Source organism: Coregonus clupeaformis, unplaced genomic scaffold, assembly GCF_020615455.1.
Source record: "Coregonus clupeaformis isolate EN_2021a unplaced genomic scaffold, ASM2061545v1 scaf0435, whole genome shotgun sequence".
Lineage (NCBI taxonomy): Eukaryota > Metazoa > Chordata > Actinopteri > Salmoniformes > Salmonidae > Coregonus > Coregonus clupeaformis.
Genome location: NW_025533890.1, coordinates 37410 through 57867, shown reverse-complemented (window position 1 = coordinate 57867; position 20458 = coordinate 37410). Strand labels below are relative to the sequence as shown.

The window sequence follows — 20458 nt, the reverse complement described above, 5'->3', positions numbered from 1 at the left end:
GGGCGTTATAGAGTTTTATTTTTTTTAAGCAGCACCCGGAACATTTGAGACAAGGCGCATCGTCACCATAAAGGAAGTGCAATATTTGGTCGTTTGTTTTGACAGTTTTGCTAGGCGTCAGGTGACAAAGAAGACATCGTTCGTTTTGTAGCGTTTATTATATATTAACTCCGATATGCTCCTGCGTCTTCGGTGAATGACTGAAGAGATATGGATTGCAAAGGAGAACCATGGTGATAATCAATTCAGTACTGAAACTCTTGCAGAGACAGACCTACACTTGTCTGTCCCACCGCTATGGACTGTACCTCTGCTTTGGAGGGATAGTCCTCATGATCGTCTCTGCCTTCCAGTTTGGAGAAGTAAGTAGCTTAGCTAGCTAACAAGCTAACCCTTGCCAAACGCAATGATGCAGCAGTTAACTTATTTATCTCTCTATCGCTGTGTGTGTGTGTGTGTGTGTGTGTGTGTGTGTGTGTGTGTGTGTGTGTGTGTGTGTGTGTGTGTGTGTGTGTGTGTGTGTGTGTGTGTGTGTGTGTGTGTGTGTGTGTGTGTGTGTGTGTGTAAGTCGCTCTGGATAAGAGCGTCTGCTAAATGACTAAAATGTAAATGTGTGTGTGTGTGTGTGTGTGTGTGTGTGTGTGTGTGTGTGTGTGTATCAAACTCTGTAAGTTAAGTAAGGCACGGCCTGTTCTGACTGGTTATGTTGAAGTATACAGTACATTCAGTGGCAAATAATATCATCCCCCTCTCTGTGTAGGTGGTGGTGGAGTGGAGTAGGGATCAGTACCATGTACTGTTTGACTCATATAGAGACAATGTAGCTGGGAAATCATTCCAGACTCGGTGAGAAACCCTCCTTGCCCAAGTGCTATCCACTACAGGGATAACCAGTGTTTCACTGTCTCAATTCAGTATTTCATATGGTGCCTTTGTCTGTCTACTGATTGAAATTGATGTGCATCGTCTCTGGTGTTGTGTCGCTGTAGGCTGTGCCTGCCCATGCCCATAGATGTGGTGTACACCTGGGTGAATGGCACGGACACAGACCTGATGAAGCAGCTACGTGGTGTGAGAGAGCAACTGGAGGAGGAGCAGAGGACACTGAGGTACTGCGCATGGTCACATGGTCACTGGGACTTCAGTTACATGTCACACACATTAGGCTCCACAAATAGTATCGCATGAATGCAAGCTGAACATTTGTTTTGGTAAATGCCTGATAGAGAGAAGGTTAGTGTGGTCCGCAGAATGTTCTGAGAGTTGGTCATTAGCACATAAAGGAAGCAGTTACTTATTCACATTAGATAATTACTGTGATTGAATCATTCCCATTTATCCTGTTGTGTAGAATAGGGTTACACCAAATAAGTAGTTAGCTAATATTGCCAGTGGGAGATCCTGTTAGCTCAAAGGTCAATTTTCAATCACAATACTAGAACATGCCCCAACAACACATTCCATGCATTAATGGATCAGTGCATTGACTTTCTGGACTGTTTCTCACCATAGGGAACGGCTGTGGAAGAATGCAAGTGAGCCGACTGAATTGCCAAAGGACAGGTGAGTCTGATAAGATAGAAACACCTGTACACATTTACTGTACTTTTCACACTGCCTCTTTACATATATAGCTCAAAATGGATGTTTCCAAACTCTGTAAGTGCAGGGAGTTGATGAAGCACCATCTTATTGAGACACACTACGGTCGTAGACCAAGGGTTTTCACATCACTGCTGGTATTTCCTGTTTCTCTCTCAACTGTCTTATTGAGTGTTTGTGAGAAAGGACCTCAGTGTTGTTCACCAATCTGCAACAACAGTTGACTTTTGACCACAGATATTAAGGCGTGAGATGCAACGACCGCACAAAGGAAGCCTTGTGCAAGTGGTGCAAACTGCAGCAAGACAGAGCAGGGTTTTGCACTAGCGATAGTGGTTTGGTGGAAGTAGTGATGTTGGATTGGAGTTGTATTATCATGCTGCTGCAACAAATGTAGACACCATCTTGATGTTTTGTGACCTTTTTGTGACCTTTTAAATCTTTCTCTTTCTCCTTATATTTCTGTGTTTCTGTTTGCAGTGTGAAGCCAGAATGTCTGCTGTCCCATTGTATCTTAGCGCCCATGCTAGCCCTGGACCCAGCTCTGCCAGCCAACGTCACTCTGAAGGAGCTGCCGTCGCTCTCGCCCTCCTTCTCCACCGCCAAGCAGCTGCTGCAAGTGGCCAAGCCCCTCCACCCCTCCACCACAGTGTCTGTGGTGATCTTTCACTCCCAGGCTGATGGTAAAGAGTCATTGACACTAACACTCCTAACTGGCACTTTACACACATGCTATTTCAGTTCACAATTCTGCTACCCACTCAGTACGAGAACACCAATCATGTCATCACAGCAAAATCTCTCTCTCTCTCTCTCTCTCTCTCTCTCTCTTCTGTGTCTCTCTCTGTGTCTCTCTCTCTTCTCCCCCCTCCCATAGCGGATAAGGCCTACACGGACGCGCCCCGTGAGGCTCTGAAGCGCTCTGTCTCTAGATGTTACCTGGTGAGTTACCTGACTCTATAGTCTGCTATTAGCATTTCTATTGCACCTGACGCAATCAACACTTCTAAGACCTTTCTGATTCCAGCACAATTATATGACTGAGCATTTTCCCCAATTGGATACACTGGTCCTTACTTAAGGCTGAATAGCAATGGACACACAACTATCATTGTCATGTGGTAACAATAAGATATTGTGCTGTTGTTCCTCCTGTAGACCACAGATAAGGAAGCACCAGGTCTGGTCCGCATGCAGAGCCTGGCCTACCTCAGTGGCTTCCCAGCATCCTTCAAGGAGACAGAGCAGCTCAGAGTCAAACTGCCATCTGTTGTCACTGGCAAGATCAAACAGGTAAGACTAACCTGGATGGAAAAAGGAAAACAAATTTGAATAATCTAGCAGGAAAACACAATACTAAATCAAAGTCCCCTGTAGCTCATTTGGTAGAGCATGGCGCTTGCAATGCCAGGGTTGTGGGTTCGTTTCCCACGGGGGGCCAGTATGAAAATGTATGCACTCACTAACTGTAAGTCGCTCTGGATAAGAGCGTCTGCTAAATGACTAAAATGTAAAATACAGAATTTATTTTAGACAGGGAGCTGTGTCTGTTATTTCACTAGAGGGCAGTGTTTCACATACAGTATTATCATTACATTTACATTTACGTCATTTAGCAGACGCTCTTATCCAGAGCGACTTACAGTTAGTGAGTGCATACATTAAAAAAAAATGTCATACTGGAATCGAACCCACAACCCTGGCGTTGCAAACACCATGCTCTACCAACTGAGCTACATCCCTGCCGGCCATTCCCTCCCCTACCCTGGACAACACTGGGCCAATTGTGCGCCGCCCCATGGGTCTCCCGGTCGCGGCCGGCTACGACAGAGCCTGGATTCGAACTAGGATCTCTAGTGGCACTGCAGTGCCTTAGACCACTGCGCCACTCGGGAGGGTAAACATGTGAACACATTAGTTGTTTTCTTAACCAGACAAGTATTTTTTTTTACATTTAAAGAGAAAGCTCATTTTAGGAAATAATACTATACAATTCCAGGATAAATTAATATAATATAATATTAATATAACTATATTCATATAGCCACAAGATGTCACCCTTGCTGTACCTCAGAATCATGACTTAAAAGATAGGTTAGTCATTGCTGTGCTCCAAACGTTTGTATATCAGACAGGATCAAGACAGAATCTATTGTGTTCAAACTGAACAGGGACACTGTTTGTCTGCCATAACCACATACTTTAAACAATATAATTATGCCGAATTAATTAAGTTGAATTAAATGAGTAAAACACTTAAGCAGAAGAGGTCTCCATCTATTTGAAACAGTTATTATGGTAGGAAAGAGCCCTGGTTTAGTTTGGCCACGGATTGTCTATCTACTAATTTTCTCTAATCAGAACTGTCTGAGATATTTTGGGAGGAGGAATTCCAGTAACACGCCGGATTACTCTGAGATAATCAAAGAAAACAATCCAGTGATAGTTTACTGTACTGTAGGTCGGTCTCACCACAGGCATTGATACAGGCTATATCCATACAAAGCTACATTGAGTGTACAAAACGTTAGGAACTCCTTCCAAATATTGAGTTGTACCCCCCTTTTGCCTTCAGAACAGCCTCAATTCGCCGGGGCAGGGACTCTACAAGGTATCACAAGCGTTCCACAGGGATGCTAAAACATGTTGCTTCCCACAGTTGTGTCAAGTTGGCTGGATGTCCTTTGGGTGGTGGACCATTCTTGATAGACACAGGAAACTGTTGAGCATGATAAACACGGCAGCGTTGCAGTTCTTGACACAAACCAGTACGCCTGGCACCTACCACCATACCCCGTTCAAAGGCACTTAAATGTTTTGTCTTGCCCATTCACCCTCTGAATGGCACACATACACAATCCATGTCTCAGTTGTATCAAGGATTAAAAGTCATTCTTTAACCTGTCTCCTCCCCTTCAGCTACACTGATTTTAAAGTGGATTTAACATGTGACATCAATAAGGGATCATAGCTTTCAACTGGATTCACCTGATCAGTCTGTCATGGAAAGAGCAGGTGTTCCTAATGTTTTGTACACTCAGTGTATGTCAGTCTTGTCTAATAACACTGGGCCGACACGTCACATTCCATCCCTAAAAGTACTTTTGTCTATATGGAATTGAACAGCCCAATGCACATCAGAAATGGTCACACTGGTGCTCTGGGACAATAATAGACACTATGAATAAAAAAGGTTGTAGTCAACCTACACTACAAGGTGTCTGATCTGCAGACTCTTCCTGACTACAGTGAGCCCTCCTTATCCTCCTACTGCCTCTCTCTCTCGCTCTCTGTCTGTCTCGCTCTCTGTCTGTCTCGCTCTCTGTCTGTCTCGCTCTCTGTCTGTCTTGCTCTCTGTCTGTCTCGCTCTCTGTCTCGCTCTCTGTCTGTCTCGCTCTCTGTCTGTCTCGCTCTCTGTCTGTCTCGCTCTCTGTCTGTCTCGCTCTCTCTGTTTCTCGCTCTCTGTCTGTCTCGCTCTCTCTGTCTGTCTCGCTCTCTGTCTGTCTCGCTCTCTGTCTGTCTCGCTCTCTGTCTGTCTTGCTCTCTGTCTGTCTCGCTCTCTCTGTTTCTCGCTCTCTGTCTCGCTCTCTGTTTCTCTCTCTCTTGTCGGTGGTCATTTGATAACAGCAGGGTATTAGGGTGAAACCCTATCTTGGGGAGCGGCCGAGGGGGTGGTAACATTAGAACAACTGTTTTGGGTGGCGTGGCACCAGGCAGCACACTGAAAGGTCACCAGGATTTTACTGAACTTCCCTTCTCTATCCCCCTCTGTTTTCTCTTTCTATTCCACTCACTCACTCCCTCTGTCTCACATAGACCTTTCTACAGCCCACACAGGTGAGGTAGCCTTTATAAGCAGAGGGTATGGGGACAGGGGGTTCAGGAAGGTGAGGGCAGGGGGGTCCATTCGTCCGTCAGTATCACAATGCATGTATCCAGTTTCAGTGGTCTTCCTGGTGCTGTCAAGCCGATTCTGTGAAAGAGGGATGTGCAGAATGTAGAGAGATGGAGGGAGCGAGGGTGAGGGATGGGCAGAATGCAGAGAGATGGAGGGAGCGAGGGTGAGGGATGGGCAGAATGCAGAGAGATGGAGGGAGCGAGGGTGAGGGATGGGCGGGGTGGCAGTGCTGAGAGACAGACAGTATTTATAGACAGTGTTAAACTGAGTGCAATGGTGATGAAAGCTGCCTCACGACTCCCATCATCTGCTCACACTGTCACCTAGAAAATACTGCCCTCCGTTTGTGTGTGTGTTCCTCTGTAACTGGCATGTTGTCATTCACATGTGTTGTGTGTTATTCATTTGTAGCTAACTTGTATAGGATAGCCTATTGTTTATGCACTCGAGGTTAGAATGTGCAGCTAGTGTATACAGTTGAAGTCAGAAGTTTACATACACTTAGGTTGGAGTCATTAAAACTCGTTTTTTCAACCACTCCACAAATTTCTTGTTAACAAACAATAGTTTTGGCAAGTTGGTTAGGACATCTACTTTGTGCATGACACAAGTAATTTTTCCAACAATTGTTTACAGACAGATTATTTCACTTATAATTCACTGTATCACAGTTCCAGTGAGTCAGAAGTTTACATACACTAAGTTGACTGTGCCTTTAAACAGCTTGGAAAATTCCAGAAAATGATGTCATGGCTTTAGAAGCTTCTGATAGGCTAACTGACATCATTTGAGTCAATTGGAGGTGTACCTGTGGATGTATTTCAAGGCCTACCTTCAAACTCAGTGCCTCTTTGCTTGACATCATGGGAAAATCAAAAGAAATCAGCCAAGACCTCAGGAAAAAAAATGATAGACCTCCACAAGTCTGGTTCATCCTTGGGAGCAATTTCCAAACGCCTGAAGGTACCACGTTCATCTGTACAAACAATACTACGCAAGTATAAACACCATGGGACCACGCAGCCGTCATACCGCTCAGGAAGGAGACGCGTTCTGTCTCCTAGAAATGAATGTATTTTGGTGCAAAAAGTGCAAATCAGTCCCAGAACAACAGCAAAGGACCTTGTGAAGATGCTGGAGGAAACAGGTACAAAAGTATCTATATCCACAGTAAAACGAGTCCTATATCGACATAACCTGAAAGGCCGCTCAGCAAGGAAGAAGCCACTGCTCCAAAACCGCCATAGAAAAGCCAGACTACAGTTTGCAACTGCACATGGGGACAAAGATTGTACTTTTTGGAGAAATGTCCTCTGGTCTAATGAAACAAAATTAGAACTGTTAGGCCATCGTTATGTTTGGAGGAAAAAGGGGGATGCTTGCAAGCCGAAGAACACCATCCCAACCGTGAAACACGGGGGTGGCAGCATCATGCTGTGGGGGTGCTTTGCTGCAGGAGTGACTGGTGCACTTCACAAAATAGTTGGCATCATGAGGAAGGAAAATTATGTGGATATATTGAAGCAACATCTCAAGACATCAGTCAGGAAGTTAAAGCTTGGTCGCAAATGGGTCTTCCAAATGGACAATGACCCCAAGCATACTTCCAAAGTTGTGGCAAAATGGCTTAAGGACAACAAAGTCAAGGTATTGGAGTGGCCATCACAAAGCCCTGACCTTAATCCTATAGAACATTTGTGGGCAGAACTGAAAAAGCATGTGCGAGCAAGGAGGCCTACAAACCTGATTCAGTTACACCAGCTCTGTCAGGAGGAATGGGCCAAAATCCACCCAACTTATTGTGGGAAGCTTGTGGAAGGCTACCCAAAACATTTGACCCAAGTTAAACAATTTAAAGGCAACGCTACCAAATACTAATTTAGTGTATGTAAACTTCTGACCCACTGGGAATGTGATGAAAGAAATACAAGCTGAAATAAATCATTCTCTCTACTATTATTCTGACATTTCACATTCTTAAAATAAAGTGGTGATGCTAACTGGCCTAAGACAGGGAATTTTTACTAGGATTAAATGTCAGGAATTTTGAAAAACTGAGTCTAAATGTATTTGGCTAAGGTGTATGTAAACTTCCGACTTCAACTGTATATAGAGAATATACTAAAAGAGAAAATAAATCAAAGCAGCAAAGTGTAGCTACATTCAAAGCCATGATAGAGCCACACAGTAGTACTGTTTTGGTGGGAAATCCATACATTTTTTGTTTATATGTATATACGTTTTAGGTCTTTTCAGATTTTTATTGAACAGATGGTGTGAGAGAATGACTTTGGGGAAAGATGGAGAGAGATTGTGTCAAAGGACAGTAGGCTGGATTCGAACCCATGCTGATATTGAAGATGTGTGCCAGAGGCTGCAGGACTATCGCTAGACGAGCCAGGCCATTCTACAAAGACTCATCATTTGTCCATTCTCCTCACTGGCCTTCATCATATAACTGGAATGGGCCCCTTCAGTATAATGTAGACCAGGGTTTCCCAACTGGCGGCCCGTGGGCCAAATTGTGGTTTTATTTGGCCCCCCTAGTTTTCTGAGCAAAAACATTCATATTATATTATAATAAATTTTTTAGAATTTATTGTTGGACAGAAAATACTAAAAACACCAGGAAATTAGCTGTTTTTAATTTTGGAAACCTGTTCCCAAGTATTTCCATGCATAATAGAGAGACGTGATCGTATACAAACGTAAGCAAGGTTTGAAATTATTATGTTTTAGTCAAATATTACATCCGTTTGGGTTTCTTGCGGTCAATTTGCAGTCTACAAATTATTTGTAATTATGTTCCGGTCCGCCAACCATCCTCTCAAGAAGAAAATAGTCTGAATCTAGTTGATGATCCCTGCTGTAGAGTCTGTGACGGGGGGGGATGATGGATCAATGACCGTATGACATTATGAAGCCTCCCCCTCACTCAACACTTGTGTGAGGTCTTGCTCCGACTAATTTTGGTTGTGTGAAAACATTTACTATGTGTTCACGCACATGGTCAAATAATTACTGGGCTCGGGTATGTTAGACTCTCATGACACACGCAATATTTGGTTTGGGCTTCAGCTTTTTGCTTCCAGAGCATGTGGTTCAAGGTTTTAGTGTGTTTGTGGATTGTACGTATACACCTTTGTCTCAACTGACTAATGACGTTTTTAAACAGTAATGAAATAGTTAAAAATATCAGGAGTAGGAAAAACAGCTGATGTTTGGATCCTCTGGTAACGATTGACATTGGCTCATGATAACGGGTATGACATGACCTTTAATACTTAAACTAAACGCCTGCGTCTTTTGATGGGCTGCTGACAGGCAGATGTGGACGAGCATGTTGATGTTACTGCCAATAGCCAATGCCTTTCCTAGTAAAGCTATATAAAGCCTTGTTTACTATTGTCTTTGTGTTACCGTGACATGGAGGGGGAGGTGTGTGTGTGTGTGTGTGTACACGTACAGACACATGGAGCTGTGTGTTAACAGCTCCTATAAAAGACTAATACAAATGGAAACGTGATCTCCAGTTTGCTGTCCCTGCCTCATCTTAGGGATTTATATAGCAACAGGAGCAGAGACCACCTGTCAAGGCTGAGAGGGAGACATGCAGTAGTAAGGTGTTTGGGTTCTGGTGGTTTGTGGGTTTTCTGGAAGGCTAGAGACTAAGGAGATGAGAGAGTAGGGACAGATGGTTAGGAGAGGCAATGACTGGGATGACACACGCACACGGAAGGATACCGAACCATGCCTTCCATTCCAACCCTAAGATCAATACCAGCTCCATCCGTCCCCCACACAGAAATGACATCACTGAATTTTCCAAGAGTCCCCCCACTCTTTCCTTCCTTCGAACCCTCCCTCCCTGCCACACACACATACTCTCGTTCCCATATGGCATGACTGTGGGGTATTCTCTCTTGAAGGGTACAGAAGTCGTGGTGGGTGGTGATGAGTCCTCTGCTTTGATGTGGTCCATCCTTTAAACTGGCTACAGGTCAGAGGTTATAGGTCAACATGGCTGCTTTGAACCCAGCTCACGTTCAGCCTAGTAGTCTGTGTAATGCACCCATTATGTGGTGGCTCTGTCTGTCATCTGTGTCACACGGAATTCTTCCCAGGGACAGGAGCGTTAACCAAAGTCACTAATGGATTTTAGGCCCAGCGCCATGTAACCTACGTCTAAAGAGTTTCATCAAAATATATCTGGCTTGATGTCTGTTTGTCTTGTTGTGGAGGTGGTGTCCTTGGCTCCAAATAAAGGTTGTGACATTTGAATTGTTTTCTCATGGCGCTGCTATGCTGAGTAGTTAAATTTCTCACTTTATCTGCCACCTCTCGTGCCACACTGACATGTTTGCGTTTCCGTCTCTCTCTCTCCCATAGTTCCAGCTGTATACGGAGGCCAGTATCGCCCTGCTACATCTGAACAGCCCCCAGGACTTTACTGACCTGATCCAGCAGGCCAAAAAGAACCTGACCCTGGACGGGAAAGAGCTGACCATCAGCGCTGCTTATCTTTTCTGGGACCTGACTGCCATCACACAGGTAAAACCTCACTCTGCCTCTGTCCCGTCACTCACTATCTATCAGGGAAAATCGACAGTGTATGTCAAGCTAAATAGGAGCGATAACTCTTGTCTAATGCAGTCCTACTGTAGTAGGTATCACTGAGAGAAACTAAACTCCTGGACCGAGAACTTGCATTGTTCTCTACCATATGACCGTGAGGATAAAATACAATGACATGTATCATAAGTGCAAACATTTTGGATTGGTCTCTTTTCAGAGCATGGTAAAAGCATGTCTCAGACCCCTCTGCTCTGCTCTCTGCCCCCCTAGTCTAAGCAGGACGAGGACGTCTCGGCCAGTCGCTTCGAGGACAATGAGGAGCTGCGCTATTCGCTGCGCTCGGTGGAGAGACACGCCCCCTGGGTGCGGCACATCTTCATCGTGACCAATGGGCAAATTCCCTCCTGGCTGAACCTAGACAACCCCCGCGTCACTGTGGTAACACACCAGGTACACCTGAGGCTCCACCCACTCAAGGCTTGACCTACAGTACTACTCTCACAGATATGGTTGTTGACAATAACAGAAAATAAGGGATGTTGTTGTGTCCGGAGCAGGAAAAATTCTGGCCTTTTAGTTAAAGGTTATAAATAAGCTATAACAGAGCTTTACCCGGGTCAGGAAAAAATACAAGTTGCCATATGGTTGTCTCTCCTGTGTAGGATGTCTTCCAGAACCACACCCACCTGCCCACCTTCAGTTCCCCTGCCATTGAGACCCACATCCACCGAATCCCAGGCCTGTCTCAGAAGTTCATCTACCTCAATGACGATGTCATGTTCGGGAAGGACGTGTGGCCTGACGACTTCTTCAGTCACTCCAAAGGACAGAAGGTCCGGGTCTAGACTTAACTTCAAGTGTTACTAGATGCATGGTCTTGAATTTAGCTCACTAGCTCAAGTTTTTGCTAATGTAGACTCTTGATAATTTCATATAAATATGACATATCTCACTAGCATGAGATTGGGTTATGTTTTGGGGAATAGTGCTGTTATGTTGTAATATTGTCTTAACATCCCTACTGTACCTCACCTGTCCTCTCTCCCTACAGGTGTACCTCACCTGGCCTGTCCCTAACTGTGCTGAAGGTTGTCCAGGCTCCTGGATCAAAGATGGCTACTGTGACAAGGCCTGCAACAACTCCGCCTGTGACTGGGATGGTGGAGACTGCCTGGGTGAGAAACACTTCTTCTCCCTCCCTGTACCAATCTGCCTCTTCTCTTTCTCCCCTTCTCTCCTCCATCACAAACCGTCCTTCACTGAGCTTAATATTCTTCGTCTTTTCCATCTCACCCCACAGGAGCTGGGGGCAGCCGGTTTGGGGCCAGTGTGGGCGGTGCGGGAGGAGCGGGTAATCAGCCCTGGCAGTTTGCAGGAGGTCTAGGTGGCATTGGGGGCGTGTCCTACTGTAACCAAGGCTGTGCCAACTCCTGGCTGGCAGACAAGTTCTGCGACCAGGCCTGCAACGTGCTCTCCTGTGGCTTCGACGTGGGCGACTGTGGACAAGGTGAGTGTGCTCAGAAGTAGGGCCAGGAGTTTTTCTTAACCACCTGACCTAGAAAAACGTCTGTGCCTTTATTTATAGCAAAGATATTGGTAACTAACCCAAGATATGTTATGTGTTATTTACAATATTAGCAAATGAGCACAGTGGGCAGAACAAGCAAAGAGGTGGGCAGTGCCAAGCACGAGCTAGTCAGATCCTATTGGCTCGTTTGAACATGTATTTACCTATTTCCGTGAGGGAACGCCTACTCTGTGAAGTGCGCATGTGCAATAACTCAAATCGCCCTTGCACATCGCCCTTGCACTCCTTTTAAACAATGCCATTTTTAAAAAAACTTTGCCACAGGGTCAAGTCTACAAAACTTAGTGCAATTTGTCAGTAACAGATTCTACTTTTGGGAAGAGAAGACTGTATTGAGATAGAATGTTTCATCGATGAGAACATTTGCGGAATGTCGGCCAAGTGTTTTTCCTGGTCTGGTCACATTAGCTCATCCAGTGAGGTGGAAGAGCAGTGTTAATCATGTATCTTGTGTGTGTTGTAGATCACTTTACCCAGCTCTACAGCGTGACCCTGCTGAAGAACAGGACCTTGTACACCCTGCCGGTGGGTGAGACCAGGCCATACTTCAGCTTTGCAGGCGTGGCTCGCCGGGTGACCGAGGCCCAGGTCAGCGACAACTCAGCCGTGCGCCATACTTCGGTGGCCAACAAGTGGAAGACGGTCCATCTGCTCCTCCACTCGGGCCACAATGCCTCGCTGGTCCACTACAACCTCACTGTCCAAGGGGATGACGACAAGGAGTTCTCCCTGACCTTCAGCGTGGCCGTGGACACCCGCCAGCTCCCCCAGTCCAACGTGTCCGACCCACTCCACAAAGATGGATCCAAAGAGGCCAAGCCCACCTCCACCGCAGAGCCTGAGGTCCCTTTCAAGGATGTCCCTCTGGAGAAACGAGGTCCCCGGGTCCTGAAGAGGCCACCTGGGGGAAATGAGGTGATCGTGGAGGTGCCTGCACTAAACGTGTCCCTGCTACCGGCGGCCTTGCAGAGTGAGCTTCAGAGGCTGCAGGGAAAGCTCCTGGTGGGTGATATCACTATGAAGGGTTATAACCTCACCAAGGCTACACTGCTGGGGTCGTACAAGGCTCTGGCCTATCGGGGCCCCACGTTAGCACCAGCTGACCAGGTCAAACCCCAGGACAAGCCTTTTAAAGACCTAGTAGGACGTGTGGTGAGCAGAGAAGCAGACGCACCACAGCTAGTGGAGGTTAACCCAGTAGCACGACAGGATCCAGAAAGAAAAGAAGCAGAGAAGACCAAAGACCCAGAGGGAACCAAGAAGCCTGAGGCACCAGAGGAGGTGCCCAAGTCGAGCATCGTTGGTGAGAAAGAGAAACAGAAAGCACCAAAGACTCCAGCAACCCCCATCCCAGTTCTAGTGGATGGGGAGTTTCCGAAAGCTGCTAAAGCCCAGGACACCACCACCACAGAGAAACCTCCACCGTCCTCCAAGCTGCTGAACACCCTGGTGGGTAGCATGTCCAAAGCCAAGGGCTCAGAGGGCCAATCGCAGCAGCAGCGGGCAGGGGCCGAGGAGGGAGCAGAGGGGACCCGGGGGGTTCCTGTGGGCAGGAAGCTGCAGCACTACACCTCCTCAGACCGAGGATTCCTACCCTGGGAGAGACGGAAGTACTTCCAGGACCTGCTGGAGGTAAGCTGGGGTTGGGTTATAATAATGTCACAAGGTCAGTCCTGGCTCTAGAGATGAAGAACATAGAATCGAGAACAACAGTGCTTTGGATTGAATCGCAGACACTTACTCAAACTGTGTTAAACTTTTAATGTGCCAAATGGGAATCTGAATGTTATCTGAATGTTAATCGGAATTTTATCAGAATGTTAATTGTGTATTATCTTATTGCTTTATGGCTCTTTCTATGGCTTCTATAGGAGGAGGAGCGTCTGGAGGGAGAGCTGGCGTACCAGGCAGACAGCGCCGCCGCTGGTCGGAGGCTACAAGACACCTTCGCCGACTCCCTCCGCTACGTCAACAAGCTGCTCAACGGCCAGTTCGGCTTCACCTCCCGCAAGGTCCCCGCCCACATGCCCCACATGATCGACAGGCTCATCATGCAGGAGCTCCAGGACATGTGAGTAGCAGGAAATTATGTCATATGGGACATACTGGGTTAGTACTATAGAAGACTGACGTAGCTGTTGTGAGTGCTCTAACAACAATAACACATTTGTTTACCTCGTTAAAATGAATTAGTTGCTGAACAAACTCTGTGTCTCCGTCTTTCAGATTCCCACAGGAGTTTGACCTGACGTCGTCCCACCGCGTGCGTCACCCGGAGGACATGCAGTTTTCCTTCTCCTACTTTTACTTCCTGATGTCGGCCCTGCAGCCGCTCAACATCTCGCAGGTGTTCGACGAGATCGACACGGACCACTCCGGCGTTCTGTCTGACCGCGAGATCCGAACGCTGGCCACGCGCATCCATGAGCTGCCCCTCAACCTACAGGTCAGTAGATGCATCTGGGGATATAAGATCAGGTCCCCAGTGTCCATGTTATCTATCATCTAAGGCCAAACTGATCATAGATCGGTACGCCTACTCTGAGACACTTTATTAATACCGACCCTGGTTTACTCCTGTTTTTTAAAGCTGATCTCAAACCAGTGGTACAGTGAGGTTCATGTGTTTGTGTGTTGCAGGATCTGACAGGTCTGGAGCAGCTGCTGATCAACTGTTCTAAGACGCTGCCCACCAACCTGACCCAGCTACATATTGTTAGCCCTACACAGGAGGCATACTACGAGCCCAGCATGGTGACTACTCTACATGGCCTCTGTGCTGTGTCCCAACAACATTTCTAAGCTATAGTAGACTTGAGGTGCAGCGACTGACTAGTGTATTTGAATCCACAGCCTCCCGTCACTAAAGGTCTGGTGGTCCACTGTAAAGCCATCACAGAGCGCATCCACAAGGCCTTCAAAGACCAGAACAAGTACAAGTAAGTCCTGTTCTAAAAAAAAACAAACATGTATGTCATGTGTGTAACAACAAAAGGAAAATGCTGTAAAAACGTTTATTTTTTTGAAAATCAAATAAAAAAAAGTCCTGTTCTCTACCATCATCCACTGTCCTTAATCTATATATATCAACCATCCTACCCTTAAAGAATATTCCACTTCATCTCACGTCACTACATTTTCTCCAGATATCCTGATCCTATTTAAGATCATAGTAAACATGGCAGCCTCTCCTTTGCCAGGTTTGAGATCATGGGTGAGGAGGAGATAGCCTTTAAGATGGTGCGGACCAACGTGTCCCATGTGGTGGGCCAGCTGGATGACATCAGGAAGAACCCCAGGTGAGATGTCCTCTCAGGTAGCCTCGAGGTTAGAGCGTTGGGCCAGTAACCGAAAGGTCGCTGGTTCGAATACTGGAGCCGACAAGGTGAAGAATCTGTCGTCGTGCCCTTTAGCAAGGCACTTAACCCTAATTGCTCCAGGGGTGCTGTACAATAGTGACCCCGTCTGTGACCCCACACCCTGCGGGTGTCTCGGGGAGTTGGGATATGCAAGAAACACATTTCCATTACATCACTTGTGTGTAACAGGACAAATATAAGCACCCCCCAAATTATTATTATTAAGTGTCCAGCCTAGTGGCTGCCTAATTAATATGTACTACTGATTCCTGTTTTATTGTTATACTACCGTTTCATATGACCATTTGACCATGATGTTGTTGATTTATGATTTGACCACATCACGGTGTTTCCTCACAGGAAGTTCATCTGTCTAAATGACAACATTGACCACAGCCATAAGGACGCAGGGACTGTCAAGGCGGTGCTGAAAGACTTCTATGAGTCCATGTTCCCCCTGACCTCCCAGTTCGAGCTGCCCAGAGAATATCGCAACCGCTTCCTCCACATGGGAGAGCTCCAGGAATGGTAGGACTGGGGTGGTTTATACTAGAGAGGAATGGTAGGACTGGGGTGGTTTATACTAGAGAGGAATGGTAGGAATGGGGTGGTTTATACTAGAGAGGAATGGTAGGACTGGGGTGGTTTATACTAGAGAGGAATGGTAGGACTGGGGGTGGTTTATACTAGAGAGGAATGGTAGGACTGGGGTGGTTTATACTAGAGAGGAATGGTAGGAATGGGGTGGTTTATACTAGAGAGGAATGGTAGGACTGGGGTGGTTTATACTAGAGAGGAATGGTAGGACTGGGGTGGTTTATACTAGAGAGGAATGGTAGGACTGGGGTGGTTTATACTAGAGAGGAATGGTAGGACTGGGGTGGTTTATACTAGAGAGGAATGGTAGGAATGGGGTGGTTTATACTAGAGAGGAATGGTAGGAATGGGGTGGTTTATACTAGAGAGGAATGGTAGGACTGGGGTGGTTTATACTAGAGAGGAATGGTAGGAATGGGGTAGTTTATACTAGAGGAATGGTAGGACTGGGGTGGTTTATACTAGAGAGGAATGGTAGGACTGGGGTGGTTTATACTAGAGAGGAATGGTAGGACTGGGGTGGTTTATACTAGAGAGGAATGGTAGGACTGGGGTGGTTTATACTAGAGAGGAATGGTAGGACTGGGGTGGTTTATACTAGAGAGGAATGGTAGGACTGGGGTGGTTTATACTAGAGAGGAATGGTAGGACTGGGGTGGTTTATACTAGAGAGGAATGGTAGGACTGGGGTGGTTTATACTAGAGAGGAATGGTAGGACTGGGGTGGTTTATACTAGAGAGGAATGGTAGGACTGGGGTGGTTTATACTAGAGAGGAATGGTAGGACTGGGGTGGTTTATACTAGAGAGGAATGGTAGGACTGGGGTGGTTTATACTAGAGAGTTGGAAGGATATCTTGGAGTGTATCAGTTGAATATGTGATCTGCATTTGGTTACATTATTTTTTCATTATACCATTAATTGGTGGCAATGCAGAAGCTCAATGTGAACCACAATACAAGATGCCTGTACATACACTTTGCCAATCGTAGTATCTGTCCTATATGATAGATGGACAGATACATTATCTTACTGTATCAGGGTCATGTGAGACAGAGGTCTCTCCCCATTTCTCCAAGAGAAGAATGAAGGATCCTAGCTGTCTGCACCTCAGTGCCCAGCACTGTCAGGGATGATCGCTGGGAATCCCAGGGGGTTAGAATGGGATCCTGCTCTTATAGCTCCAGGCCTGAGCTGGAGGAATCTATCCAGATACTGAGACTTTAAAATTAGACTCGTATGATCCACACACACACTACACTCCAAGAGTCACAAGGGTGCTAGTGTTAGTGAAGTGACAGGCGGGTGGTGGCAGAGATCGCCTGGTGTCTGGTGATGTCACATTTTTGTCCTCTCCCCTGGAACCACAGGCATTTCATCATGACCTTTAACCCTGTCACCCAAGCCTAACATATTTCATAATTGAGACTGGACTCTGAATATGATAGTAGTGACTTTCATCGAGTTTCTGTTTTGTATTCATTGATACTCCCAAACAACATTTCACCCTGTCCGTCACCCAATCAAATGTCATGTTGGAGACTGGGTTCAGAATATGAGAGTGATGACTTTCAGAGAGTAATCTGCTTTGTCATGCATTCATTGATGGCCCATAATAGTTAATTTTTGCTGTTTCAGGGACAATGCAGTGATTGTCTTACTGTCTCTGTATTACAGGCGAGTATATCGGGACAAGCTGAAGTTCTGGACCCACTGTGTATTGGTGACTCTGGTGATCTTTACTGTCATCTCCTTCTTTGCCGAGCAGGTCAGTAGGACTTTACACTGTCATGTATATTTCCTCCTCGCTAATATAAACAGCACACTTGTAGCTTAATGATCTGCGATTTAGCACTTAGTTAGCCCCAGTGCTCCACAGAGGGAGCTCTACAGTGTCACTATCGGTTGAACTTTGGAATGACTGAAATGAAACTGAAACCTGTCCCTCTTGGACCGTGAGCAGTGAATGATGGCTGAATGGTTGCTTTGTTGACTAGGTAAGGTTTCTCCTTCAGTGGTCCTAATAAAGGTTAATCGCCAGAGCGACCATGGAGGAATGAGCATCCACACTGTCCACTGGGACATGGAGGAATCTGAGGGAGCCATCTTGTCTTTGTCCCAAGAATCATCCTTCTCCTAAGGCTCCACTCCTCCATTCCACCACCCCTCCTTACTTTTCATAGGCATCAGGTGCTTCGTTTGTAAACTGCCTCTTGAAGTTGGAGAGCTGTTTAAATCTCTGTGGTTTATTGGTTCAGGCTTGGACCAATAAACAACCTTTTGGTGACTTTACAGGACTTAAGTTGACTCTCCCGAAATGCTGTTGCCCTGATCTGTTCAAAGTCAAGAAAAATACAGCAAAAAGCTCCCGCTCAGAGCTAGCCACATGTTGACAGAGTAATGTCACTTCCTTCTTTTTCACTCGTCTTTCAGTGTTTGTGTGTTTTGTGACACAGTCCTTTGTGGTATTTTCTTCTTCCCTCAGCTGATTCTACTGAAGCGCAAGCTGTTTCCCAGACGCAGGGTCAGCAACGATGTCAACCCAGAGCGCGTGTGAAGAACGAGGGAAAACGTCCTTATCCTCCTCCCCCTCCTACCTCTGTCCCCTCCCTCCACCCTCCCCCTCAACCTCTCTCCTTGAGTTCAAAGTGAGGGCCATGCAAGGGGTAGGTAGAGAGCGAGTAGGGCTATCCCTAAATCTCGAAACATCCTCACCCGGGATTGAGTCAGCATGGCTCAAGGAGAGAGGGACTCTTGCAAACAACGTCAATCATGTGTGGTGGGTAAGATGATTGACAGGCATCACATGGCTGGGACAGATGCTGGAGCCATGTCATGTGATGCCGTGCCAGTGGAAGAACCCTGTGAAGCCAGAAACTTCTCTTCCCTTCCACCTGGGGTGCCAGAGGGACTTATCGCCCACATGCCGCCCACACACCAGGCTGTGGAGAAGGACACTGACTGAGCCAACTATGTGCTAAACTGCTCCAGTCCAGTCAGTGTGGGCAGTGTGATTGATGTACTGTTAAAACCATGATCTGGAAGTGATTGACGGGAGACACCATCTCTGTGGTGTGGGTTTACAGCACCTTTACCATGAGGGCTGTAACCTTGCGAAGTGTTCCAGAGGTTAGGTTGGACACTTTATTATAATTTTTTATTTAACCTTTATTCCACAGAAGGAAAAAAGGGATAGGGGAGGGAAGGGGTTAATCAGAACAGGAATTATGCCATTTGACCTGTTTCACCATGTCACTCCTGGTCAATGTCTACATTCAACACAAGTGCCTTATTTTAAAAAGAGTGCTGTCTGAAGCCTGAAGTATTTCAGTTAGACTGTATGACCTTGTTTACCCATTGTCCCTGCTTGCCTTTTTAAATGTCTTGGTTGGATTTGGTATTTACATGTCATAAGTGATTTCGTTCTAGGGGATGGGGGTTCTGGGTGAAAAATGCCACACTGTTTTTAATCATGAATGTTTCACACTGTAGACCACACAGCGATCAGCCATCCATACAAAATGTGTCCCTGTGGGATACTGTACGTTTAGCTCTGCTAGTGTCTGAAATTCAGATCTCTTCAGCATGCTCTGTAACATCTGATTGTATTGTTCAGTGAATGCGTCCTTAACGAATGACACGGAATGTTAATTTAGCTCCCCAAGTGTTCTACTATTGACCCTCAATTATTTTCTGATTCTATGGTCTCTCTGTTGAGCCTTCCATGCCTGACTTTGGTAGTTCTCCTCTCCGTTTACAAGCGGTGCATTGTGATGTTAATTATGATAACACGTGAGTTATTGCCAGCAGCAGTAGAACCATGATGTTTTGCTGCCTTACTATTGGTGAATATTTGTAGTATTGGTGTGCAGTGTGCCAGATTACACAGCCTGGTCTCAGAATGGACGTAACATAGAAAATACAAATCTTGGACACTCAAATTAGTATGATGTGTAACCATAACCAAACGTAACATAAGACAGAAGGTTACTCAAGGCAAAAATGAGGATGGTGGTTGGTCGGGGTGGGTGTATAATGCGAACATCTAGCAACCCAAAGGTTGCATGTTTGGATCTCATCAGACAACTTTAGCATTTTAGCAACTTTAACTACTTTTTAGCTACTTTTCAACTACTTATCATGTTAGCTAACCCTTTTAACCCTAAAACCTAGCCAACAAATTGGAATTTGAAACATTGTTCATTTTGCAAATTCGTAACATGAATTGTCATTTGTAACATACGAAATGAATGTTGGATATCCACAAAATACATACCATACAAAATGTAACATTCTAAATGGAGTGCCATGGATTTATGTACAGAATAATGAAAGTGTTCTGAGACCAGGTTGAATTCCACAAATGGGTGGTATGCATGGACATTGAGTTACATGTACATTTTTGAAGTGAGTCTCTTGAGAGTTTCACATTTTTAGTTTAGTCATCACTTTGGCTAATCCCAAAATCAAAAATAAACCTGACACACTTGGTCATGCTTTAAATCATGAAACTGAATTTCTTGAATGGAAAATATTTATTACAATCATTTTGAACTTGTTAGTATAAAGTTGTTTTACTTGTATTGAACAGTGCAATACCATGTTAAAATTGAGCGTGTGGCCTTTTCAATGCATAGTTTCAAAGTTCACCTGGAGTTCAAACCCTGATTGAACAAAAAACGGGTGGCTAACATAAGGTCGGCTGTTATTTCCAGACTGAAAGTCATGTAATCTGAAGGCTCTCATTAGAATTCTACCCACCAATATCTGCAAGTCAAAATGTCATTTTTAGGGACATTTTCTTTATGGTATGGTGGGCATATTCCTAGAGTAGGGGTT

The 20458-nt window shown here is 45.6% G+C and overlaps 1 protein-coding gene across 1 annotated transcript; it reads left to right on the top strand.

The window, feature by feature from the left end:
• Positions 1–84: 84 nt before the first annotated feature.
• LOC121548952 (N-acetylglucosamine-1-phosphotransferase subunits alpha/beta-like) lies at positions 85–19666 on the top strand. The gene is made up of 21 exons (XM_045215405.1): positions 85–362; positions 761–846; positions 990–1109; positions 1513–1563; positions 2083–2285; positions 2480–2544; positions 2761–2895; positions 9890–10051; positions 10346–10525; positions 10738–10908; positions 11127–11250; positions 11376–11582; positions 12127–13295; positions 13535–13734; positions 13890–14109; positions 14304–14417; positions 14517–14602; positions 14864–14962; positions 15383–15550; positions 17297–17387; positions 18105–19666. The coding sequence occupies exons 1-21, from the start codon at positions 231–233 to the stop codon at positions 18174–18176; spliced, it is 3855 nt and encodes a 1284-aa protein (XP_045071340.1). The 5' UTR covers positions 85–230; the 3' UTR covers positions 18177–19666.
• The last annotated feature ends 792 nt before the right edge of the window (positions 19667–20458 follow it).